Below are 27,361 nucleotides of genomic sequence, written 5' to 3'. Positions count from 1 at the left end.
GGTTTTTAACCCACTGAGCCACAATGGGAACTCCTTCCTGTTTTCTTTATTTTTATTTTTTTCTTTGAATGATTTAAATTTTTTTTTCCATTATAGCTGGTTTACAGTATTCTATCAATTTACTACTGTACAGCAAGGTGACCCAGTCACATACATATATACATTCTTTTTCAGTTTTCTTTAATTAACAATAGTCTTTTGATGCTCAGACTACCTGGTCTTTGTTGGAAAAGGAAAAACAAAAAAACGGCACCCTAAATATTCTGGCTTTTCCCTTACCTCTTTGGAGCAGTCCCTCAAAGCTATCTCAGAGGCTGCCTGCTGGGCTTGAAGTCCTCAGTTTTGTTTGCCAAATAAAACATCATTCTCAACTTTTAGGTTGTGCATTTTTTTCTTAGTTGACACATGGATTTCAAACGTTATGAAAAGTTGCATTAGCTTATTTTTATTCTAAGGCCCAAGGCTTCAACATCTGTGGTCTGGTAGCCAAAAGAATATCTTCCCAAAGTGGCAGTTGTAATTACCCTGGGACTCCTACTTACACACAGCTCTAGAAACATACATTCAAAAGTTATCTAACTTCATTCATTCATTCAACATTTGCCGTAGGGAGTTCCTGCTGTGTGCAGCTAGCTGGGGTCTCTTCAGAGGTGTGGTGGGATCCCCAGCCCTGCGCAGGGGGTTAAAAGATCCTGAATTGCCACAGCTGGGCCATAGGTAGAAGCTGTGGCTGAGATTCAGCCTCTGGCCTGGGAACTTCCATGTGCCCTGGGTGTGGTGATAAAATTAAAAAAAAAAAAAAAAAAGATTTGCTATGGATAAAACTATTCGAAATTCCAATTCATTGTTAAATCCCACTAAAAATGGTAAGTATTTGATGTAAATATTACAAATTAGGAGATCCCATCATGGCTCAACGGAAACGAATCTGACTAGCATCCGGGAAGACGCAGGTCCAATCCCTCCTTTGGTTCAGTGGGTTAAGGGTCTAACGGTGCCATGAGCTGAGGTGTAGGTCGCAGGCAAGGCTTGGAACTTGGCGTGGCTTGGATCTTGGTGTGGCTGTGGTGTAGGCCAGTGGCAACAGCTCCTGATTTTACCTCTAGCCTAGGAAACTCCATATGCCCTGGATGTGGCCCTAAAAAGACAAAAAAAAAAAAAAAAAATTTACAAATTAAACATAATAGATGTGACGTTGCTTCTTATGAGGCAGAAAAGTCTATTTGATGAAAAAAAAGTAAAATTTCTATCAAAAAGTATTTTTTGAAGTATTTATTGAATTCCTTGATCATTACTAAATTCATGAAAGTTTGGTACTATGCTAAATATTTCTGAGAAATTAAACAATTTCTATTGTAGTGGTTAAACTGGGAAAAAAAATGCCAGGGTTCTTGGATGATGCGTTTATTTTCCAAAGTTTATGGATAACAGTAAGTTAAAATTACTCAAATACAATTCTGTTCCTCAATACATATATTCAACATTTACTTTAAAGCAATCTACCCTGCTTTAAATACTTGGGTTTTCTTCCTTGGGAGTGTAATTAGCAGAAGGAAGGGCCCTGAGCGCTGAGGCAGAGGAAATGAGTTTGTAGGATTGGGGGAGGAAAAGAGGGTGGAGTCAGGGATAGTTTGCCAGTTCTACATTCTGAAAGGGAAAAGAAAATTTGGTGGTTCCTTATTATCTCAAGATGGAAGTCTGGGCCCATGGGCTTGTCCAGATTGTGAAGCGGGCCCTCGACCTCCTTTTCCCTTGCATCTTCCTGGGCGGCAGTGGGTTTAGGACGGAGGTGGCAGGCGGGGGCCCCCGGTCTTTGCCCCTGCTTCCCTGAACCCGGCTGGACTGGCCTCGCCCACCCTGGGAAAATTCCCGGAGGTCCCGCCCCTCGCTGGAGGAGAACTCCGAGACGCGTGCAAACGGGATTCTGCGAATGTTGACATTAAAGGAATACGCAAATTCAGCGTCGTGGTCCCCGCAGCTTACTCGCACCTATTTTTATACCTAAGCCAAGGTCACTCTTTAATACTGGGCCATTGCCTGAGCTGGGGCGACGCGCTCTGCCGAGCGGGGGCGACCCGGGCGGGCAGAGGGGGCGCGGGTGGCGGGGCGGGGGCCGCGTGGCGTCCCCTGGCCGGCCGAGCCCATACCTGCCCGGCGCCCGCTTGACTAGCGGCCGGGGAGGGAGGTAGGGCGGCGTCCTCGCGGCCGAGCGCGGCGCGGGCGAGAGGGCGGGGGGATTCGCGGTGGGCGCGGGCGCCGAGCGGGCTGCAAAGGCTGGAGGCGCTGCGGCGCGAGTGCGTCACGCCGGCGGAGGGCACGGTGGGCTGCGGCCGACCCGCCGACTAGGAGCCGGGCGTCTCAGGCGAGGGGCAGGCGGCCGTATCCGCCCCGGCAGCCGCGAGCGGCGCGGCCCGGGCCCGGCCGGTGGTCACCGGCGAGCAGCCGCCGGCTCCATTCATTCCCTCGGCTCCGCCTCCTTGCCTGGGCTCCGGCTGCGCGTCCGAGGTGAGTGCGCGGTCCGCCTCGGGCGGGGGCCGCGGGCCGCGGCCGAGGCTGCCTGGTCTGGCCTCGCGCCCCGCCGGCCCCGGCCCCGCACCCCGGCGCTCAGCAACGCGGGCCACCAACTGCGGGCAGCCCTGAGGACCCGGCCGCGGCGCAGGCCCACGCCGGCCGCCCGGGCCCGGGGCGCGCGTCCAGCTGCGGGCGGCGGGCCCGCTTCCCCCGAGGGGCGTGCGGCGCTACCCCAGGTGCGCCGGCCTCGGCGCCAGCGCCACCATTTTGTGTGAGGGAATGCCTTCTTCTTCGTCCGCCGGCCTCGGCCCTCTCCCCAGCCGCTGCCGCCGAGCCCACTCCCCTCCTTCCTCTCCCACCTGGAGCCCGTCCGCCCAGGTCGGTCGCTAGGCGTGGGGGAAGCGGACCTGGTGGCAGGTGGAGCGGAAGCGGTTAGGCTTGGGTTCTGCCACGCAGGTGGCCTCCAAAGATGCTCTGACCGCCATCCATACCTTTAAGCACTTTTGGAGTAGGTGTTGTATAGATTCCTTTCTCGAATGCAGGTCATTGCAATTTCGTTCTAATTCTTCGCTGCACCTTATGCAATTTTTCGAGGCCTAAGCCCTAGGAAGTCGTTGGGTGAAGCTTTGGATTATTTATGGTTCAGGAAAGTGGGTTACATTTACTCCCATTATTTCCCTTTGGGAGTATCTCACTGACTTCAGCTTTTGGATATTACCTGTAGGAGATTCTAAAATAACTACGACCCCTTCCCTCTTTGGGATATACTTTCAAAACCTCAGAATGCTCTCGTGAGGATTTTTGAGGGGGGAAGGACAGGTTGGTAAGACTACCCCAAAGAACAAATTGTAATTGTGATTCAGAGCTGTTATACATTTTATCATTTTTAAGCTTCCTGAGCATTGGGTAATTCTTGTTTTATCTTATCATCTCGCCGATACACTTAAGTACCTAGTAGATTGTACTCTTTCTGGCCATTTGTATTTTATCACTGCATCACAGACAGGGATTAAAGTCCGGAATGGTGGCTGTTGCATAATACACACATTTGGGCCCTGGAGGGAATTCACCAAAATGGATCCGGGTTTGATGTGCCTGGAAGTATCTTCTGCTGGCATTTATGTATGCATGTACAAAAGATGTTCAGGTTATCTTTGCAAACTATATTTTGCTTCTCTCCTACAAGAGGAATGATTTTAGGTGACTAAAGGACCAGATGAAGTTTTTGGTCTATCGACAACTTTTAAGTTTTCGGTTCACAAAATTCTTTGCTTGTTTTTTGAGGGGTTTGGGGATGCGGGGGGCGAGCCCCGGGAATGTGGTGATGAGAGGAACTTGGGACAAGTCCATCTGTGATAAGACTTGCAGTATTATAAACAAAGATAAAGTATCAGTCTTTCATGGGAAGCTTGTAGCATCAGGATGGACTCCTCTCTTTGAATTTATGATGTGGATTGTTAAATGAGTAGCAACATCGGCCTGCCCGCTTAAGTGATTATAACCTAAGATGCCTGACCTGTGGATTTTAGGTTCTAACAAGTTCCAAATTAGCCTCACCTTTGACATAGTATTGGAATCTACAGTATACTTCAAACAAAAGGCTTACTTTGATTTGGAGAAAACAGAATATTTTATAATTACATCGACTTGAGAGTCATCCTCTTTATTAAATGTACTCTAAACTTTTTTCTGATTAGTTGCAGACTCTTTGATTTATCCTCTCTGCAAACAAATGGTTCCGTATCATGTACCACCCCTAGCAGAAATGTCCTGCTGCTTCTTAATGACATGGTCTGTGGGGAGAATTAATGGAGGTGAAAAGGACCTTGGACATTGAGAGATGAGATGAGAGAGGATTCTTGTTTTAGAGAACTTAAGTAAGTAAAGGTTGCCTGCTCAGGGTTGCATGTGCCCTGACTGGACCTATCCCTGGGGATGGAGATTGTTCCTGCCAGCGAGTTCAGCGTGGAGTCAAATATCTTTACATTGACTCTGTTCATACCCGTGTTAGAGGAGTTCACTGAATTGGTACTGTTGCATTTAATCCGAATTTGGAAGCGATCTTGGTCTGCTTTTTATCTTTAACATTGCTTGAGACTTTGAGCATTATTATGAGAAAGTGAAAAGGGGGAAAAAAAACTTAACAGTTTTCTCCTTAGCTACTACCTTATTAACTCCTTTAAGCCTTTTGTGTGTGTTAGGTTCACTCATCTGCCTAAGAATGCACAAAGATTGACTTGGTAGGGGTACTTAGACTAAAAGTATCGGGCATCCAGGCAGATGTTTGAAAAGTAAAAGGATTCTGTAGAGAGGATTGTTAATTGGGTAGGAAGGTAAACAAAACCTTCGTGTTTCTTCCATATCTAAGACTCTATGATACTAAATTGAAAAAAAAAAAAAAAAAAAAAAACAACTGCTTGATTATCCTTACAGTGATTTTTCTCTTAGCACACCATTAGGCTTCTGATCTTTAGTGTATTTAACCCTGAAGTTAAAGTTCTAAATTTGGTATGCTTCATTGGTAGTAGAGGTACTTCATAGTTCTTTGCAATAACAACAGTAAAATTACTTAGGGTTGTATTTTTTTCTCTCAAGGTTGTATTTATTAAGGAAAAGGTGTGATGATTTAAAAAAAATCAGGGAAAAGCTAGGCAGTTACTAAAGATATGATAAAATAATTGTTAGACTCAATGAGTTTTAGAGCTGGTATATGAAACTCTAAGGTTTATCTGCTCTGTAGAGGAATATGCTCATCTAGTCCAACCTTTGGGTCAAAAAGTTTGTGACCTAACTTTTTCTTTCTTTTTTTTTTTTTTTAAGAATATGGTATTATTTTAGTGACTAACTGCTCCAAAGAGATGTTGGTTTCAGTTTACACCAAAGATGCATTTTATTCACTCAGTAAACACTGAGTGTCTATTTTATGTTACCAGGTACAAAAAGAAATAGGTCTTCACCCTCATGGTGTTTATAGTTTAGTGAAGTATTGTGGATTAAAATGTTAAAAATTCCTGGAGTTTCCTGGGTGGCTCAGTTGGTTAAGGATCCGGCATTGTCACTGCTGTGGCTCAGGCTCAGGTTTGATCCCTTCCAAATGCTGTGGGCAAGGGCCAAAAAAAAAAAAAAAGAAAAATCCTTAAAATCTAAATGCACAGAGACTTTTGCAAATACATATTGAGAACGAATCAACTTAGTAAATTGTATTTTTTTAGAAAGTGCCAGGTTAGAGTTCTCTTGTGGCACAGGTTAAGACTCAGGTGTTGCTGCTGCAGTGAGTTCCCTGGCCTGGGAACTCACACATGCCTGGCATGGCCAAAAAACTCCACAAAAACAAACAAATGAACAAAAAAGTGCCAGATTGCGTGTGGGGCCAGGAGGAGGGGGTGAGGGGATGCACATCAGTGAATTGTGCAGAGAGGGTTCATTTGCTGAAAGAAACTGAGGAGGGAAAGAAACTAAGAAATAGAATGGAGAGAGTGTTGTCCAAGGAGGGAGAGAAGCTTTTCAATGGCAGAAAGTAGTCAATTGGGTCTGGTCCATCCTAAGGATAAGAGTGGTGAGAATGAATATAATCCCTTGAATTTGGGAGTTGAGAGGAGTAATATCAGTGGAGAGAGAAGGGGAGGAGCCAATTTAGGAGTGAATAGCTGTGGAGAAAAAGTCATTGAGCTTGACTTTTTGTAGTACAGTGATTGATAAAATAATAAACTGTACTTAATAAAGAATTTTATAGTCTAAAACCTTTACGCACATGTTCCAGTGCTTATATTAATGTAGGGGAAATGCATGGTTTTTTGCAAAACTGAAAGGAATTCGTGTCATCCCCTTTATAGCTTTTGGGGATCCCAGACTATCTTCTAATTTTAGATCTGGTCTTATTTTCTATTAATTATTTATGAACACGAGTGGAAAATAGAGCTATTTTTAGCACAAAGTAGTCACATTGGAAGTCTTGATATTTAGCTTTGAAAATATCTAAAAGTACTTGAGGGAGTTCACGTTGTGCCCTGGTAGTAACTTGAGCCTGACTAGTATCCATGAGGATGCTAGTTTGATCCCCTGCCTTGCTCAGTAGGTTAAGGAACTGGTGTTCCCACCAGCTGTGGTGTAGGTCACAGGTGCGGCTTGGATTAGGCATTTCTGTGGCTGCTATAACTGATTTGACCCCTAGCCTGGGAACTTCCATTTGCCACGGGTGTAGACCTAAAAAGAAAAAAAAGTACTTGAAACTAATTTCAAGGCTGAGGAGGTTTTTGATCCTTTTTTCTAAAGCATGGAAAAGAAAGTGGTCCTGAGTAAATTCTGTTAGGAGAATACTAACTTCTACTCTCTGACTAGCATCTCAGAATGGCAACAACAACAAAAAAGATGTAATTTTATTTTATAAAATGATTTTACAGTTTTATATACAAACAACCACTCAACTGAAGTCTGTGGACTCTTGGCTCTTCTTTCTAGAACTGGCTTAGATGGGGATGGTTCTTTTGCTTTATTTACAGTGGGGCAGAGAGATGTTACTCCAACCAGAGTTGGAAAGTGTTAACTGTCAATAACAGTGCTCTTAGACCAGCTGATTTGTTGGTTTGTGTTTTCATGTGGTGTGATACATTTGTGGGTAGAACTTTTTTTTTTTTTTTTGTGGACCCACCTGCGGCATATGGAGGTTCTCAGGCTAGGGGTCGAATCAGAGCTACATTTGCCAGCCTATACCACAGCCACAGCAACACAGGATCCGAGCTGTGTCTGTGACCTACACCACAGCTCATGGCAACACTGGATCCTTAACCCACTGAGCGAGGCCAGGGATCCAACCCGCAACCTATGGTTCCTAGTTGGATTCGTTTCCGCTTCATTTCCTGTGGGTAGAACTAATTGTTGGTTTCCAACATGCCATTGTCTTTACTCTTTAGAGATGTGTAGAATAGAATAAGTTTTCATCTGCATATTGGCTCTTCACATACTTCAAGGGTAATTTTCTTCCCTTCCAAGACTTTCCCAAGACCTGCTCCCACCGATTTCTCCCAGTTCCTATTTCTCATCTGTTGTACCGTGTGGTTTCCAGATCCTTTGCCATCCTGGTCGTTTTCCACTGGAGACATTCCAGTTTTTCAGTGTGATTTTTCTTAAAATGTGATCATCCGAATGGAATAAAAAACCGTGGGTGCTGTCTGGCCCACAAAGTGGGCAGGGATCCTCTTCCATCTCTGCACCTGGACAGTCGGAACCCTAATAATGAAGCCCTCTTCTGGGGTCATCTTGATTTAACTTGAAAAACTGGCTCATAGTTCATATTAAGTCTAGTACTATCGGAATTTTTTTTTTTGTCTTTTTACTGCTGGACCTGTGGTATATGGAGGTTCCCAGGCTAGGGGTCTAATTGGAGCTGTTGCCCCTGGCCTATGCCAAAGCCACAGCAACGCCAGATCGGAGCCACGTCTGTGACCTACACCACAGCTCACGGCAACCCCAGATCCTTAAACCACTGAGCAAGGACAGGAATCGAACTGGCAACCTCATGGTTCCCAGTTGAATTTGTTAACCACTGCGCCACGACAGGAACTCCTAGTACTATCTGAATCTCATGGTTTTAGTTGTCTCTTTCCTTCAGCAGTGGGTAGTCAAAAAAAAAAAAAAAGGTAATGCATCTTAGCAAATTTCATTTTTTTTAGCTCTATTTTTGTAGTAATTTGTTAAAGAAATACATGGTAAGCATTTTACGTTGTCAGCTTTTACATTTCCCTTTTATTTTTTAACTTTAGAACAGTTCCCTTTGCATTTATCGTATAGCACACATTTAAAAATTCTGAAGATGGATCAGAATGATTAGAATAAGCATCTGAAGTCTGAATAAAGGGTATTGTGATATTTAAAAATCTAATGCCTAAGGAGTGACTGAACAATATGCTTGATATATTTTTTGATAATTGTGTACTCAGATACATTATGGGTTATGTGGGCCCTTTGTTCTGACCTGGGAGTCTGGCCACCAGGCTAAATGCCTCTGGAGACAGATTTTGCTTAGCTTTATTTATTTATTTTAGGGCCGAACCCGCAGCACGTGGAGGTTCCCAGGCTAGGGGTCAAATCAGAGTTGTAGCTGTTGGCCTACACAGCTGCAGCAATGAGGGATCTGAGCTGTGTCTGGGACCTACCCCAGAGCTCATGGCAACGGCCAATCCTTAACTCACTGAGCAAGGCTAGGGGTTGAACCTGTGTCCTCATGGATGCCAATCAGATTTGTTTCTGCTGAGCCATGATGGGAACTCGCAGATTGCTTAGCTTTAGAGAGGGGCTGATTCTGCCACTTAATAGCTGTGTGAACTTGGGCTAGCAGTATACTTAACCTTTCCACACCTGAGGCGGCTCATTTGGAGAATGGATGTACAAATACCTTCGTCATGGGTCATTTTGAGGGATAAATGAGGTAATATGTGTAGAGTGCTGAGCATAATGCCCCAGGCAGGGTAAGCAAGCAGTAAGTGATAATTCTGTTATAATCGAAAAACATGCTGAGTTACCAAAAAAGATTATAAATGGATTTGATGACACCACCCCTTTGTAAATTAAGACTTTTTTCCCGTTTTCTTTCCCTAAGTAATCAAGCATGGACACATGAACCTGGTAGGATAGATGAAGAAAAGTAAATCGCACTTCTGTGATAAGTATGGTAAAAGAACTCTGACCTATGATGTTTTATCCTCAGTTTATTTTCTCATAAAAAGTATTTATGAGAAGCTCATGAGTTTGTCAGCTTGTCTCCCTTTATTTCTACCTATTAATCCATCCTACACACAGCTGCTGGGTAGGTTGTCGTAAAGCATAGCCTTGGATGTTTCTTTCCTGCTCAGGATCTTTAAATTGCCTCCTGCTCTGTACCAAATAACATCCAAACTCTTTAGTCTGGTATTGGTCTATCATTATTTTTGTTTGTTTGTTTTTTTAGGGCTGTACCCACAGCATATGGAGGTTCCCTGGCTAGGGGTGGAATCGGAGCTGTAGCCACAGCCATACCAACGCCAAATCCGAGCCACATCTGTAACCTACACTGCAGCTCAGGACAATGCCAGATACTTAACCCACTGAGCGAGACCAGGGATCGAACTTGTGTCCTCATGAGCGCTAGTCAGATTCGTTTCTGCTGAGACACGATGGGAACTCCGGCCTATGATGTTTTATCCTCAGTTAATTTTCTTTTTTTTTTTTTTGGTCCTTTGTCTTTTTGTTGTTGTTGTTGCTGTTGTTGCGATTTCTTGGGCCGCTCCCGCGGCATATGGAGGTTCCCAGGCTAGGGGTTGAATCAGAGCTGTAGCCACCGGCCTACGCCAGAGCCACAGCAACTCGGGATCCGAGCCACGTCTGCAACCTACACCACAGCTCACGGCAACGCCGGATCGTTAACCCACTTATCCTCAGTTAATTTTCTTAGTGTACCTACCACTACTTTTTTTTATGTACTTAACTCTTGGTAAATCCAGCTACTTGCCATTCTCAGCATGCTTTCCCATCTTCTTAGAGGGCCTCCCCTTTTATCTCCTCGTGTTGAAAACTGTCTGTTGCTCTTCCTCTAGCAGCAGAACGTCACGCATGTTTCCTCTGTGGTAGCTCTTTCTCCTGGCACCAGTGTGTGGTTTATTTATACAAACCTTTGTTCAGTCATTCACTTATTTAGTTTATAGGTACCGAAGCCAGATAGGAAGGCAGTTACTCCTCTCTCTTTTTTCCCCTGGGCTTGCTGCCAGTGAAAGGTAAGAAAACAGTTTCATTTGATCTGGGTGAGCATACCCACCTGAGTTTGCATGAAGGCTGTGGCTCAGAGGGCAGAGTTTGAGAAGCCTGGACGAGAATGAGGAATGTCAGCTTGTGGTTCTGAAGCTGCAGTTTTTCTAAGTTGAGGTGATCCTCTGCAGATAATGGCGACCCTTGGTTACATTTCTTTGTTATGTAGTGAAAATAAATAGGGAATGCAGTGAGATAGTGGTGTGGTGGTGGCGGTGGTGATAGTGATTCAGCAGAATATTTTGTAAATTGTATGCAAAATTAAGCACTGAGTTTGATTTTTTGGTCTTGTTTTGAGCTAGAGATGTATTTCGTTTAATAATATCCATCTTGGTGGTTCTAAATGAGACATATTTCTCTGATATTTTATGTCAAAGATACCCACAATCCCGTGGAAACGAATCCGACTAGGAACCGTGAGGTTGCAGGTTCAGTCCCTGACCTCGCTCAGTGGGTTAAGGATCTGGTATTGCCATGAGCTGCCGTGTAGGTTGCAGTTGCGGCTTGGATCTGGCATTGCTGTGGCTGTGGTGTAGGCCGGCAGCTGTAGCTCCGATTGGACCTCTAGCCTGGAAACCTCGATAGGCTGCGGGTGAGGCCCTAAAAAGCAAAAAAAAAAAAAAAAAATCCACAACAATATGCATATTTTTAGACTCCTATTTTTCTTTTTTGTTGACTTTTTAGAAAAGGCAAAAAGACAAAAAGTACCATTTTAATATATGTTCAAAGTATTAGTTTTTACCCTTGGAATTTATTCCCTCCTCAGATCCTTTTTGTATATCTGTTCAAGTAATTTGCCTACAGTCACACAGCTGGTGATCCTGGCAGTTTGTCTCAAGATCTTGTTCCCTTAACTAGTCTTTTCCATACCCTACCTTTGAGGTGAAAAAAATTCTATGCCGTATGACGGGTTCATTTTTGTAAGTCCTAAAACACACCAAATGTTTACCTTAGTAAAACATTAGTACCTTAATGTTTAAATGATTTCTTAGATCTAGAACCATTTTTCTAGAGATGAAAAAGGCATTAAACCCTTAGAAAGCCAACCGGTAAGATGTCTCTAATACGTGTAAGCAGTCTTATACGATCTTAGGATTCTAAGATGCTCTGCTTTCAGACATAGTATAGTGACTCAAAGAAGGGAACGCAGAGCCGGAGGGCCTCAGTTCAAGTCCTAGCTTTGCTGCTTACTGTAGTGTGCCTTGAACAAGTTATTCTGCCGCTTTGTGTTTGTTTCCTCATCTGACAAATTAGACAATTAAATTACCCGCTTCATGGGTTTGGGACTTAAACTGTCCAGGGCTACGAGTGAAACGTTTCGCATAGAACCAGTTTCACATAGAACCAGGCACGTAGTCCACTGTTGGCCCAGTGGTTGTTACTTCAAAAGATGATTTTCTGGAGTTCCCGTCGTGGCGCGGTGGTTAACGAATCCGACTAAGAACCATGAGGTTGCGGGTTCGGTCCCTGCCCTTGCTCAGTGGGTTAACGATCCGGAGTTGCCGTGAGCTGTGGTGTAGGTTGCAGACGCGGCTCGGATCCCGCGTTGCTGTGGCTCTGGCGTAGGCCGGTGGCTCCAGCTCCGATTCAACCCCTAGCCTGGGAACCTCCATATGCCGCGGGAGCGGCCCAAGAAATCGCAACAACAACAACAAAAAAGACAAAAAAAAAAGATGATTTTCTTTTTTTCTGAAAATAAAGAGGTAACAGGTATGAGCCCTGTTTAATTTCCTACCTACTCTGTTACCTGTAAACGTCTAGGCAGTCTCACCTATCAGTAATCAACTCTTTCTCCTTTCTCAGAGGGCAGAAAAGGATTTGTGAGCAGGTTGAGCCTACCTGAGATGTGCAGTCTGCTCGAATGGTTTCGTTTTTGTCATGCTCAGAATCTCTGTTTCAAGAGTGGAGAAGGATGACTGTAGGAGGTTCTGGTCTTGTGTAGAGCAGGAGGGAGAGGGGAATAAAAGGTGAGTAAGGAGAGAAATGGGTTTGGGCTGATGTGGTGCTGGGGCTAGGTTAGTTAGGAAGGGACATGATGTTAGAAAAGAGACAAGGGGAGAATTAAGAGAAGAATCATAATAAGGACCAGAAACAGGCTTTTTGTGTAAAAGGTTGAGAGCATTGCAGATTACGTTGCCTGGATACCTAACCTATTTTCAGTGTTGGGGAAACAATCAGGAGAGGTAGGATCATGCCTTGGATTGGCTGAGATCATTATTTTTCCTTTGAGAACTCTTTGAGCTCTAAAATATCCACAATTTTGGGGGGAATCTCCTTTTCCAGAAGCCCCTCAAATAATAGCAGTGATCTACCAGGATCTTGAAATCATTTAGGAATTTTCCCCCTTTTTAAGAAGGTGATTGAAATCCAGCAGTTAACCTTAAACAGGGGTAAAAAGCACTATAGGAATTTGATTTTTAACTCTTGCTCATATTTTTCTTTTTTTGTTAAGGGCATTCATTCCTTCAAATACTTACGTAATTTTTCAGGAAAAAGGGATGAAATTATTAAAAGATGGGTGTAAAATATAGCTGGTGGGCATCTTAAGAGTACTTATGTAAGAGGTGTGAGTATTAAATTTTTAGACAGGTTAGCCAGGATTAATGACCATGCCATTTGCTCAATTTATAAATTAATTTGGACACTTTTTTACACTTCATTGTCTATTCTGTGTAAATTTTTTGATGAGTTAGTTCGCTTAAGGTGGCATTAAGCTTTCTCATTCATGTTGAATCTGGTTAGGCCTTTCGGTTTATCGCATGGACAGAAGCACAAAGACCTTGACAAAATTTTATCTGACAGCTTTACAGTTACATAACATAGAACAGAAGCTTAAAAACAACAACAAAAGGAGTGATTTTTCTACAGCAACCTATATTTCTCTCTAGAACCTTAGCATCTTTCTCTTGCCTCTCTAAACTAGTGGAACCAGCATAAGGCTAGTAGCTGATACAGTCTTAAGGTAACCACTTAAATAATTGTAAACATTCAGGGGTGAAAAGGCTCTTAGGATTATCCTGTCCAGTTTCATCACATTACCAATGAGAATACAGAAGCCTAAAGAGGGTGAGTGACTTGCCTAGGGGTCACAGAGCTGGCTAGTGGTAGAGCTGACCTGGAGCCAAGGTCATAGGATTCCAATCGGAGTGCCCTTTCTGGGGTAATATGCAGATTGAATATTTAATAACAAGGTAATTAGTGTAGTATTTTTCAGAAGGAAATTTCATATAGCCAAGACAAAGACCGTGATGCTTGATTTTGCATATTAAGAGAATTATACAGGACTGTATATCTGATTGGATTCATAGTCTTCTAGCTTCACTAGTGGTCTGATAATCTCTAAAGCTCCATTCTTCATCTGCTGAATGGAACTCATAGTACCTCATTGTTTATTAAATGCAACAGTCTCTTTAAAATCTGGTATGTGGTCACTTCTCAGTAAATATTACCTGCTTCTATTACTGATTTATGATAATCTACTTCTTTTTTTTTGTCTTTTGTCTTTTTTGTTGTTGTTGTTGCTATTTCTTGGGCCTCTTCCGCGGCATATGGAGGTTCCCAGACTAGGGGTTGAGTCGGAGCTGTAGCCGCCGGCCTACGCCAGAGCCACAGCAACGCGGGATCCGAGCTGCGTCTGCAACCTACACCACAGCTCAGGGCAACACCGGATCGTTAACCCACTGAGCCAGGGCAGGGACCGAACCCGCAACCTCATGGTTCCTAGTCGGATTCGTTAACCACTTCGCCACGACGGGAACTCCCGATAATCTACTTCTAAATACTAATAAGTGATTATTTCACCAATAAAATGTGGCACTGAGAGTGACCAGTAATCAAATTAATGGATTTAAGGACAAATTTAAAAACAAATACTTTAGAAGTGTTATGTGTATGTGTGTGTCTGGGCCTTTGGAATTATGGAAATATTTTCAATTTTTTTTGTATTAAAAACTAAGACTATAGTTTTTAAACTATATTCAGAAATCACAACTTTTAACTTTTTAGAAGATGGCCTGGATGTGCGATGAGAGAGAAAACAATGAAATAGTTCTTTTTGTAGTGAAGAAGAAATACATTCATACTTTAAGGAGTTCCTACTGCGTTTTAACAGGATCCACTGTATCTCTGTGGCACAGGGCACAGGTTCCATCCCAGGCTAGCACAGTGGGTTCAAGGACCTGGCATTGCTGCAGCTGTGGCTCAGATTTGATCCTTGGCCAGGGAACTTCCACATGCTGTGCCCCCCCCTCCAAAGTACTTTAGATCCATGGTATTAAAATCAAGTCAAATGTATCTGGAAATTGCCAGATTTCTAGCGCTCTAGGGCTAAAGGTTTTCACTATAAACTGCTCTTAAGGGGCCTTGCATGTGAGGCAGTACTGGGTGTTCTGCTCTCTCTTAGGACTGGCTTGGTGTCAGATCCTTGCCTGGATCTGAGGTTGGCCACCACTCTCCATGTGACTTTGGGGAAATGATTAACCTCTCCATGGTTACTTTTCTATAAAATAAGAATATTAATTGGGTCCACCACATATCTTTGCTACAACGCTTGAATGAGAGAATGACGTGCTTTTAGTACAGTTTTTAACACATTCTGGCACTTACTAAAAGTTAGCTTTAAAAAAAAAAAAAAAGGGAGTTCCTGTTGTGGCTCAGCAGAAACAGATCTGACTAGTATCCATGAGGATGCAAGTTCGATCCCTGGCCTTGCTCAGTGGGTTAAGGATCTGGCGTTGCCGTGAGCCGTGTTGTGTAGGTCACGACGTGGCTCGGATCTGGTGTTGCTTGTGGCTGTGGCGTAGGCCAGCAGCTTACAGCTCCAATTTGACCCCCTAGCCTGGGAACCTCCATATGTCGTGAATGTTGCCCTTAAAAAAACCAAAAAAAAAAAAAATCACATCTTCTAAGTAAAGGCTTTTTTCCCTCCAGTTATGCCCTTTATGCAAATTTTAAAGTATTTAAAAGATCAGATTTCAGGATAACAGGATTGTTTCATTTTGTGTGTGTGTGTATATAAATAAAAGAATAATCTTTAGCTAATAATAAAAATAAGCCCAGAAGTGATGATTTTTCTATTTAAAAACCTCAATCTAAAAAGATTTAAGACTGGGAGTTCTGTCGTGGCGCAGTGGTTAATGAATCCGACTAGGAACCATGAGATTGTGGGTTCAATCCCTGCCCTTGCTCAGTGGGTTAACGATCCGGCATTGCCGTGAACTGTGGTGTGGGTTGCTGTGGCTCTGGCGTAGGCCAGCAGCTACAGCTCTTCGATTCGACCCCTAGCCTGGGAACCTCCATATGCCGTGGGAGCGGCCCAAGGAAATAGCAAAAAAAAAACAAACAAAAAAAAACAAAAAAAATAAATAAATGAAAAGATTTAAGACTGAAGGATAATGAGTTTCTCTTTCTACACTTTAATTAGTTTAGTTGTGTTCGACTTGCCTTTGATCTGTAGCAGTAGTCTTCTTGTGGTAAGCAATCCTGTACTTAATAGTGTAGTGTTTTCTAAAGTGTGCTGACATACTGCTGATGAATTAGGAGATGTTTTTAATTGGTACTCAGGTGGATATTTAAGTTCTGGTAGAAATTTTAATGCTGATTGGGAAAATACATAATATAATTTAATACATCAAGTTGGTGGTTTCGTAGGTTTTATAATTTAGAGTGAATAAATGTTTCTAAAATGGTAAGCTGAGATTCTGATACATGCTACAGTGTGAATGACCCTCAAGGCATTGGCAGGGTGGACCCGTACATGACTCTTTTTCTTTTTTCTTTTTCTTTTTTTGCTTTTTGGGGTGGCATTAGCGGCATATGGAAATTCCCAGGCTAGGGGTCAAATCGGAGCTACAACTGCTGGCCTATGCCACAGCCACAGCCACAGCAACACCACATCCTTAACCCACTACGAGAGGCCAGGGATTGAACCTGCATCCTCACAGATACTAGTTGGATTCATTTCTGCTGTGCCACAGAGGGAACTCCAATACATAACTCTTTCTAAAAGATGTGTTAGGTGAGAAACCAGGACCTTTAAGTCTACTTAATATCCTAAAATTCTCTGATTTGGGCTCTGCCATTGAGTTCTTCATTCAGGTGACCTAGTTTGCCTATTCAATAGATTTTTTTTTTTCTTTTTAATAATAATAGCAACAAAAAATATATTTTAAGCATGACATTAGCGTTTAAAATCTTTTAAGAAAGTTAATTTTGTAATAGTATATGAAAAGAAAATCACCCCAAACTTGCTGTTCTATCGTTCTTTTTCCTTATGTGTCCATTTTGTATTCTTTGTCTAGAATACCATATTTTTATGTGATTGTAATCAACTATGTTTTTGTAGATCGTTTTTGGCAGCAGTCTTCAAATATTAATTTACGTTTCATCCTTTAAATCATGATTACTCTTAACAAATGAAAATTTTACGTTTCATTCATACCTTGTTTTGGTAGTTAATATTCTAGAGTCATTTGTGTAGATTTAAGGGGAATACTGTGATATTAATCTTTGCTAAACTTCATCTAGGCAGAGGTATGGTGTATTAAATGTCTTTGAATGTTTACTTGGATACAAAGCTGGGATCTTGTCTAGGAAAGGAGGAAAAACAGTTAAAACATTCTCTTAACTAGTGTCTTCATTATGCTTCTTTCCTCACTGTTGACTGTTAGCTCTGTGTTTTTAGTTTTGTCTAAAATTTTACTCTCTATTACAATTGTTAGATCTGACTGTGGAGCACAGTGTTGTATTTCCTTGGTTTGCTTTGGCTTACTGACTTTGATAGGGATGTAAAGATTTGCCAACTAACAAATAAGCTTCCTTCAGTGTAGAGCTACCATTTTATGATCCTTTTCTAACTATAACATTTTAATTTAGATAAGCTCCTAGTTCTCTCTTGAAATGCATGTTTTTTCCCTTTTTAATAAGTTGGCTGGAAATCCTGTGGTATTGCTTTCATAAATAGTTTTACAAATTTTTCTTGTGTTCTCCTTTTATTTATACATTTATATTTATTAATAGATGGGCTGAATATATGTGTTTTATTTCTGGGTTTTGAAATTTTTAAATTAAATAAATTTAATTAAAAATATATACATATTTGTGGGAGTTCCCGTCGTGGCTCAGTGGTTAACGAATCCGACTAGGAACCATGAGGTTGTGGGTTCAATCCCTGGTCTTGCTCAGTGGGTTAAGGATCCAGTGTTGCCGTGAGCTGTGGTGTAGGTTGCAGACACAGTTCGGATCCCACGTTGCTGTGGCTCTAGCATAGGCCGGCAGCTACAGCTCCGATTCGACCTCTAGCCGGGGAACCTCTATGTGCTGCGAGTTCGACCCTAGAAATGGCAAAAAGACAAAAAAATATATATATATATCGATATATATATATATATATATATATATATATCGATATATCTATATCCGTTGTTGCCATGAGCTGTGGTGTGTAGGTCACAGACACGGCTCAGATGCATGTGATGCTGTGGCTGTGGTGTAGGCTGGCAGCTATAGCTCCTATTTGACCCCTAGCCTGGGAACTTCCATATGCCACAGGTGTGGCCCTAAAGAGCAAAAAAAAAAAAGTTTATTTCGTTGTATCTTCAAAATTCAGAAGAATATATATAACTGCAGCTTGCTATTTATTTATGTCTGTTCTTTTATGTGTTTATCTCATATTTCCATTAGATTTTCTCTGCCTTGTCTATTAATACTTTGGTTGTGATATAATAGATTTTAAGGTCACTTTAGAGAAAAGTAGCTTTTCTCAGTTCGCTTTTTTTCTGCTTTTCCATTTATTTACAAATTTTTAATAATTAAAATTGAAAAAGTTATTGACAGAGCTATTAGGCTCTGTAGTTTTATTTTGGGTAAATATAAAGTAGGTAACTTTAAAAACATGATCGTCTATACTAGCTTTATTCATACCTCCTTTAAGAACTAGTAGGTCAGGAGATCCTGTTGTAGCGCAGCGGTAATGAACCAGACTAGTATCCATAAGGATGTGGGGATGGATCCCTGGCCCTGCTTAGTGGGTTTAGGATCTGGTGTTGAGTGAATTGCTTTGCTGTGCCTGCGGTATAGGTCACAGATGAGGCTTAGATTTGTTGCTGTGGCTGTGTTGTAGGTGAGCCGCAGCTCCAATTTGATCCCTAGCCTGGGAACTTCCATATGCAGCAAGTGCGGCCCTAAAAAGTGAAAGAAAAAAAAAAAAGAACTGGTAGATCAATATATTTTTTTTGTTTTGTTTTTTATCTTTTTAGGGCTGAACTGGCGGCATGTGGAAGTTCCTAGGCAAGGGGTTGAATCAGAGCTACAGCTGCTGGTCTACACCACAGCCACAGCAACACGGGATCCAGGCTGTGTCTGTGACTACACCACAGCTCACTGCAATGCCAGATCCTTAACCCACTGAGCAAGGCCAGGGATTGAACCTGCAACCTTGTGGTAGATTAATATTTGACACAGATAAGATTAATTAATTAATTCTTCGCCATGCCTGTGGCATGTGGAAGTTCCTGGGCCAGGATCAAACCGATGCCATAGTAGCCACCTGGGCCACAGCAGTGACAGTGCTGGATCCTTAACCTGCTGCACCACAAGGGAACTCCCATAGTTTATTTATTTATTTATTTTTGTCTTTTTTTGCTATTTCTTGGGCCTCTCCTGCGGCATATGGAGGTTCCCAGGCTAGGGGTCGAATCAGAGCTGCATCCACCGGCCTATGTCACAGCCTCAGCAACTCAGGATCTGAGCCGCGTCTGCAACCTACACTGCAGCTCACGGCAACGCCAGATCGTTAACCCACTGAGCAAGGGCAGGGACCAAACCCGCAACCTCATGGTTCCTGGTTGGATTCGGTAACCACTGCGCCACGATGGGAACTCCAAGTTTATTTTTTATTTAACTTTTTATCATGGAGATTCAAGAATACACAAATCAGGATCCTCTCCTCTGTGAATCTCATTGATAGGTCCCTTAAGTTTCTTTTGATTTACATTCGTTTCTATTCTTTTCTTTAAACTCTATACTATATATTTATTGAAGAAACTGAATTATTCTAAATTTGACTGGCTGCATACTTCAGATGCCATTTCACATGTTTGTCTAATGGCTTGGTTAGATTTGGGTCTAACCAAGATACATCAAGATACATGTAATGTAGTATCTGCTTGTCTTAACTTTTAGTAAGATTGATAAGTGTGTATGCAGACCTATATCAATCAAATGAGTGCATATATTCACTCAAATACTTATGCAGTAACATCACAGGCCAAATGCCCATCATTAGTAGAATGGGAAATAAGCTGTATATGTGAGTGGCGGAATACTACATAGCAATAAAAGGGAATAAATTAAGTGATAGATCCAACACCACTCATGTTTCTCAGAGAAATAATGGTGAGTGAAAAGAGTTGACGCACTAGAGAGCATACTGTATGATTTCAGATATATAAAGTTAAATGCACAAAATTAATTTCTCTTTTGAACATAAACTCAGTTTCCATAGACATAAGGCAAATTTCTATGTCTTGTTCCATTGATTTATTTATAGGCCTGTATCATATAGAAGTTTTATATTTGCCTGTATTATAGGAGTTTTATAATATTTGGAGGGGGAGGCCACACCCACAGCATGCAGGAAGTTCCCAGGCCAGGGATGGAACCTAAGCCACAGCAGTGACAACACTGGATCTTTAACCACTAGGCCACCAAGGAATTCTTACAATATGTTTTAGTAGTTAAGAGGGCTGGAGTCTTTCTCCAATCATTGCTTTGCCTTTTTAGGATTTTTTCTAGCTATTTTTGCATGTTATTTCAAATTAACCTTGTTATCAGTTTGTTTGTCTTCAGGAAAAATAATCCTAAAGACATTTTCGTTAGGATTGCATTAAGTTTATAATAGAATCTGACTAGTATCCATGAGGATGCAGGTTTGATCTCTGGCCTCGCTCAGTACGTTACAGATCGGGCGTTGCTGTGAGCTGTGGTGTAGGTCACAGATGCGGCTCAGATCTGGTGTGGCTGTGGCTGTGGCTGTGGCATAGGTGGGCACCTGTACCTCCAGTTCGACCCCTAGCCTGAGAACTTCCATATGCTGCAAGTGCAGGCCCAAAATGCAAAAATAATAAATAATTAAAAAAAATTAATAGGCTATTTTAGAGGAAACTACCACCTTTATGATTCTAAATCTTCCTTGTTGGTTGTCTTCCCTGTTGTTTACTTTGCTTTTTATCAGTCATGTTATTTTATAGTTTTCCTTATATAGGTTTTATATTTTCATTGTCAAATTTAAGTCTTTTTAAAATTTTGCTGTTGTAAATTTTGTCTTTTCTATTTTTACTTCTTTTTTTTCCTATTTATTATTTCTTCTTCCTAGTTGTTATATATGAGGGCTTGATTTCTGGATGTAATTTTATATCCTGCCATTTTACTACATTTTCTTAATATTTGGGATAGTTTTTCCATTGATACAGTTTTTTATTTAAATGTATTCTTTGCAGATTAAGGTGGAGATAGTCTTCCCTCCCCATAACCGACCGCCAGTTGTTAGCCTCTACCTGATTTCTCTTGTCTAATTGCATTGGCAAGTTCTTACATAGTGTTATACATTAGTGAAATCCTTATTTTTCTTGACTCTAGTGAAAAAGTCTGTACTGTTTCCCCCTTATGGTGCTGGCTTTTTAAAAGAAAATAGTTGTGTACATGAGACATAATAGTTTACACACTATAACATTTACCCATTGTAGCTGTACAATTTAGTGATTTTTTAGTAAATCCATAGGGTTATGCAACCATTACCACAATCTAGTTGTAAACATTTCTTTCTTTTTGTCTTGTTTTTGTCTTTTTGCTATTTCTTGGGCTGCTCCCGCAACATATGGAGGTTCCCAGGCTAGGGGTCAAATCGGAGCTGTAGCTGCCAGCCTACGCCAGAGCCACAGCAATGCGGGATCCGAGCCTCATCTGCAACCTACACCACAGCTCACGGCAACGCCAGATCCTTAAGCCACTGAGCAAGGCCAGGGACCGAACCCGCAACCTCATGGTTCCTAGTCGTATTCGTTAACCACTGCGCCATGACAGGAACTCCATTTCTTTCATTCTAAACAATTCCCTTGTGTCCTTTTACAGTGTCTTCTGTGTTGACAGGTATATAAGGATATATTTGTGTGTATGTCCCTTTATAGTTACTTTTATGTTGACAGGTATATAGGGATGTATTTATATGTGTGTTTATATCCTGTACCTGTCAGGATATTTATTCCTATCATTTTAAGGAATGATTTATTTTTAAAAATTGAAGTCTAGTGGGTTTACAGTATTAGTTTGAGGTGTACAACATAGTGATTCAATGTTTTTATAGGTTATACTCCATTTAAAGCTATTACAGGAGTTCCGGTTGTGGTGCAGCGGAAACGAATCCGATTAGGAACCATGAGGTTGCAGGTTCGATCCGTGGCTTCGCTCAGTGGGTTAAGGATCTGGCGTTGCCGTGAGCTGTGGTGTAGGTTGCAGACGCGGCTTGGATCCTGAGTTGCTTTGGCTGTGATGTAGGCCGGCGGCTACAGCTCTGATTAGACCCCTAGCCTCGGAACTTCCATATCCCGTGGGTGCGGCCCTAAAAAGACAAAAAAAAAAAAGTTGTTATAAAGTAATGGTTATATTTCCCTATGTTGAACAATATATCCTTGTAACTTATTTTATACATGGTAGTTTTTACTTCTTAATTGCCTACCTCTGTCTTGCCCATCTCCTTTTCTCTTTCCCCACTGCTAACTGCCAGTTTTTTCTTTATATCCATAGGTCTGATTGTATTTTGTTGTATTCATTTGTTCTATTTTTTATTTATTTTATTTTATTATTATTTTTTGTCTTTTTGCCATTTTCTTGGGCCGTTCTCGCAGCATATGGAGGTTCCAAGGCTAGGGGTCGAATCGGAGCTATAGCCACCAGCCTACGCCAGAGCCACAGCAACGCGGGACCCGAGCCGCGTCTGCAACCTACACCACAGCTGACGGCAACGCCGGATCGTTAACCCACTGAGCAAGGGCAGGGACCGAACCCGCAACCTCATGGTTCCTAGTCGGGTTCGTTAACCACTGAGCCACGACGGGAACTCCCCTATTTTATTTTATTTTTATTTAGTTTTATATCATTTGCCATGTCTGTGGCATGTGGAAGTTCCTGGGTTAGGGATCAAATCTGCACCACAGCAGCAACAAAACTGGATCCTTAACCCACTAGGCCACCAGGAAACTCCATACTACACCTTCTTTATGCATTCATCTGTTGATGGACACTTGGATTACTTCCATATCTTAGCTATTGTAAATAGTGTTGCTGTGAGCATTTGTGTGCATGTGTTGTTTCGAATGACTGTTTCTGTTTTCTTTAGATATATATCCAGGAATGGAATTGCTGGATTGTATATTCTGTTTTTAGTTATTTTGAGGAACTTCCATACTGGTTTCCATAGTGGCTCTGCCAATTTACATTCCCACCAACAGTGTACGAGGGTTTCCTTTTCTCCATATCTTGCCGACATTTGTTATGTGTTTGTTATGGCGGTAGCCATTCTGACAGGTGTGATCAAACATCTCATTGTTTTGACTTGCATTTATCTGATTATTAATCTGTTGAGCATTTTTTCATGTGCCTATTGGCCATCTATATGTCTTCTCTGGAAAAATGGCTATTCATCTCTTCTGCCCATTTTTAAATTGGTTTTTTTTTTTTGATACTGAATAGTAAGATGTTTATGTATTTTGGAGATTAACCCCTTATTGGTCATATCATTTGCAAATATTTTTTTTCCATTTAGTAAGTTGTCTTTTTGTTTTGTTGATGTGCAAAAGCTTTTCAGTTTAATTAGTTCCTGTTTATTTTTGTTTTTGTTTTCTTTGCTCTAGGAAATCCAAAAAATATTACTATGATTTAAGTCAATGAATATTCTGTTTGTGTTTTCTTGTATTTAGGTCTTTAATTCATTTTGAGTTATTTTGTACATGTTATGAGTAATTGTTCTAATTTCATCCTTTTATATGTAGTTGTAAAAATTTCCCAGTTCTTCTTGCCTCCTTTGTCATAGATTAATTGACCATAGGTTCGTGGGCATTCTTATTTCATTGCTTGTTTTTTGTACATGTGAATGTTTAGAAGTTTCTTTTTGATATTGATTTAAATCAGCAGGCTCAGTTTGTAGACTGTTGTGGCACAGTCTGTCCTTACAATAAAATGCTGCACTAATACAATAAAAAGTTTTTTTCTTAGTAAAAGAACATAGCATTTCATATTCTGAAACATTTTGTCCCATGTTGTTTGTTAAAGAGGATGGCATTCCCTGTGGATATGCTGGATAATTGCAGTCAGGAGGAATTGGAAAATTCTGCTGAAGATTACATGTCAGATCTAAGGTGTGGGGACCCTGAAAATCCTGAATGTTTTTCTCTTCTCAATATTACGGTAAGGCATCCTGCAGTGATTTTTATCAGTCTTTTCACTTGAGTGTTATGTATCCTTTTGTTATTACCATTTTAAAGTATTAACTAAGCACTTTTGAAAGTTTGGACAGAAAACTTCAGTAAAATGGATAAATATTGATTAATTAGTATCAGAGCATGGTCAAGTTTTAAAAAGATAAACTTTGTAGGCTATTGCTTATTATTTGTGTTGCGCCTTTAAAATTGTATGTAAGTAGTTTACCAGTTTTGCTAAGACTGATTACCATATTTGAGCTAACCCAAATTTACTATTGATTTGGAATTTGTGGTTTTAGAGATTTTTTTTAAATTAAAAAACCAGAGCATTTTTGTGTCACAAATCTTCCTTTCCCCAATATATTACAATAAAAAATTCAATTAGTGATCTGAGATATATTTTTTGGGCTGCACCTGTGGCATGTGGACATTCCCCTGCCAGCGTAATCTGAGGCACTGCAGTGACAACACCAGATCCAACCTGCTGTGCCACAGGAGAACTCCAATAGAGATATATTTTGAAGGAAAGATCATTAGACTTGAAATTATTAGAATTCTAGTCTGAATTTGATGATAGACAAATTCTCTAACCTCTCTAGGCCTCAGATTTTTCTTCGGAGAAATGATGTTTATTTAAAGGATTCTTTGAACTTTTTTCCAGTGTCAGTATTTTGTAATTCTCTGAATTGCAATACTGTGTATAGATATGGAATTAATGTTGAGTTAATGAAGGCAGAACCAATTTATTTTTATTTTTATTTTTTTGGCTCTTGAGGGCTGTACCTACGCTTGTGGATGTTCCCAGGCTAGGGGTCCACTCGGAGCTACAGCTGCCAGGATCCATGTTGTGTCTGCGACCTACACCACAGGGATCGGACGTACAACCTCATGGCTCCTAGTTGGATTCGTTTCTGCTGCACCACAATGGGAACCCTGAAGGCAGAACAAATTTAAAATATTGAATATATCTCACTTTAAAAAGGAATTTACTCCTGTCTTTTACTAAAAAATGGAATTTTTGGAATTCCTGTCATGGTGTCTGAGTAGGAACCACGAGGTTTTGGGTTTGATCCCTGGCCTTGATCAGTGGGTTAAGGATCCAGCATTGCCATGAGCTGTGGTGTAGGTTGCAGACACAGTTTGGATCTGATGTTGCTGTGGTTGTGGTGTGGGCCGGCAGCTGTAGCTCCTGTTGGACCCCTAGCCTGGGAACTTCTGTATGCTGCAGGTGTGGCCCTAAAAAGCAAAAAAAAAAAAAAAATAAACAAACAAATAAAATACATTTTTTTCTCCCTTAAGTGGTCTAAATAACATGATAAATTTTTTAAACAACTTTATGGGTCATATCATGCTTTTGTTTTTATTCAAATGCATCGCTAGAGCAGAGTAATATTTATTGAGGTAGACTTTCAGTTTTCTCCTAAGATAATAAAAGTACTGCAAAAGTGAGGTCTACCTTATTTACTCTTTTTTGTGAGACTAGAAATATCTCCTATAAAATGAAATTACATAATTAGTATTAATGTATGTTTAAAATTTTGGTAGAAGCATGCTGTTTTTGTCTGACTTTTTACTGTCATTTCACTAATCTTTAATCATTTTTCATTTCAGATTCCTATTAGCCTGTCAAATGTAGGCTTCGTACCTCTTTATGGTGGAGACCAGACCCAGAAAATTCTTGCTCTTTTTTCACCTGAGGACTCACTCACAGGTCTCTATTTTGCTTAATCTTATAAATTGAGGAATTAAAAAAAAATATTTAGAAGATTATTGAAAGATAGTTACATGAAGGAATTTTTTAAATGACACTTTTTTTTTCCTTTTTAAATTTAGGGCCACACCCACAACATATGGAAGTTCCCAGGCTAGGGTTCAAATTGAAGCTGCAGCTGCCAGCCTACACCACAGCCACAGCGACGCTGGATCCGAGCTGCGTCTGAAACCTACACCACAGCTCATGACAATGTGATTATTCAACAACAATCCTTAATGCACTGAGCAGGGCCAGGGATTGAACCTCATGGATTCTAGTTGGGTTTATTACTGCTGAGCCACAATGGGAACTCCCAGGAATTTTTAAAAAGAAAATTTTTCAAACTGTAAATTTAGGGAAATAAAATTCTCAGTCACTTATCATGAAATGTTTAGTGAGTGAAATAAAATAAAGATGGTATAAATGGGGCCACATTGTATTGTAAGTTATGAGTATATTTAAAGGCACCTGTGTAAGCCTTAACAAATAGTAATATTGTATAGCTAAGACCTACATGTTAATAACCATGTATTCTCTTTTAGCTGTGGCACTTTACCTTGCTGATCAGTGGTGGGCTATTGATGATATTGTGAAAACATCTGTCCCTTCTAGAGAGGGGCTTAAGCAGGTAATAAGATCCTGTAATTTTAAAAGTATTTAAGAGGCCATTTCACCATATGTTCCCCATAAACAGTGACAGGTTTTGAAGTTATTGAGCTCTGTTCCACTTTAGTATAACCAGGTTATCTTAAACCCATAGAGGTTCGTTGTTATGGTGACACTGGCACTTAGACTGGGCTGCCTTGATTTTATATGAAAGTGCCTGAGAACTGGGGAGGCAGAATGAATATCTGTGGGTTAGTTGAGCTGTAGTTACATCACTTTCAGCTTCTGATTTTCTTTTTGATTGGGAAACAGCTTCTTTTCTCTGTTTGCTTAAGTTCACTGTCTCTAGAAAAGACTGACCAGGAAACTTGCTTATCTCTAGGATCTTTTTGGGTGGTCTCTTCAGGATTCCAGACCAGTGGAGTGGGAGGAAGCTCTTGAGTAGTGTTCTGTAAAACGTGGTCCTTTTTTTCTGTTCCAGTCACAACTTCATCAGTTACTTAGAGGAGGACATAGTGGGTGGGCATGTTCTGCAGCCCCAGTGCTAAATGGCAGGACCAGTCTGTAAAGGCAGAATTAAGGAACAAAGAAAAAGATCTAACATGATGAAAATAAATTAGCGAGAAAGGTAAAGTAGTTATCTGTGGGTTTAGAAAATTGACTGTACTTGTATACCATGAAGATCAAACTAAAACAGCAGCACAGGTGAAAAAGATGGGTCTTAGTTCATTTAGAAGTGAAATCAAGATAAGCAAAAAAGCTGATAAAAATCTTAAGATTACAGGGAAAAGCCCCATCATCTTCAGTGTTTGTATTTTTGTAATATCTGCAAGCCCAACATGAAGAGAGATCTTGGGGATCTGAAGAAATTTCAAGGGAGAAGAAGACTGGAATGGCATGAGTACCCCAAATTATATTTAATTAGTCTTTTCCTTTGTTTAGCTTTGGTATGAAACTTAAGGGCATGTCAGGACTGTCTTTCAATATTTGTAGACTGTGTGGGTCCAGAATATCAGGTATGGTTTTGGAGAAAGATTTCAGCTCAGCATGAGGAAGAGTTCTATGCTGGTCAGAGCTGTTCAAGAAAGCCATGGGTTGCCTTGTAAACACGTGAGCTTTGTCATTTCCTGTGGTGGTTGGTGTTGGAAACCCACTACCAGGGAGGCTTTGGAGAGTAAGGTGTGTATGCCTAATGCTTTTTATCTCCCTTTACCTAATTAATGGACATTGTTGTTTTTCCTAA

At 41.0% G+C, this 27,361-nt stretch overlaps 1 protein-coding gene across 4 annotated transcripts in view; it reads left to right on the top strand.

Annotated features, from left to right (window-relative positions):
* The first annotated feature begins 1,681 nt into the window (after positions 1–1,681).
* Positions 1,682–27,361, top strand: part of FAM169A (family with sequence similarity 169 member A) — a 72,835-nt gene continuing 47,155 nt past the window's right edge. For 2 of the 4 annotated variants that reach the window (XM_047778106.1, XM_047778104.1), the window contains exons 1-4: positions 2,402–2,505; positions 23,611–23,745; positions 25,371–25,470; positions 26,055–26,140. In XM_047778106.1, the coding sequence (XP_047634062.1) occupies positions 23,614–23,745; positions 25,371–25,470; positions 26,055–26,140 (318 nt within the window). In that variant the 5' untranslated portion in view covers positions 2,402–2,505; positions 23,611–23,613. Of the gene's footprint in view, positions 2,012–2,401; positions 2,506–4,228; positions 4,389–23,610; positions 23,746–25,370; positions 25,471–26,054; positions 26,141–27,361 lie in introns of those variants that run through there. The other 2 variants (XM_047778103.1, XM_047778105.1) reach the window with 2 other exon arrangements.

The sequence above is a fragment of the Phacochoerus africanus genome, chromosome 4 (assembly GCF_016906955.1).
Source record: "Phacochoerus africanus isolate WHEZ1 chromosome 4, ROS_Pafr_v1, whole genome shotgun sequence".
Classification (NCBI taxonomy): Eukaryota; Metazoa; Chordata; class Mammalia; order Artiodactyla; family Suidae; genus Phacochoerus; species Phacochoerus africanus.
Note: the sequence above shows the minus strand (reverse complement) of the source record. Positions and strands in the feature narration are given on the sequence as shown.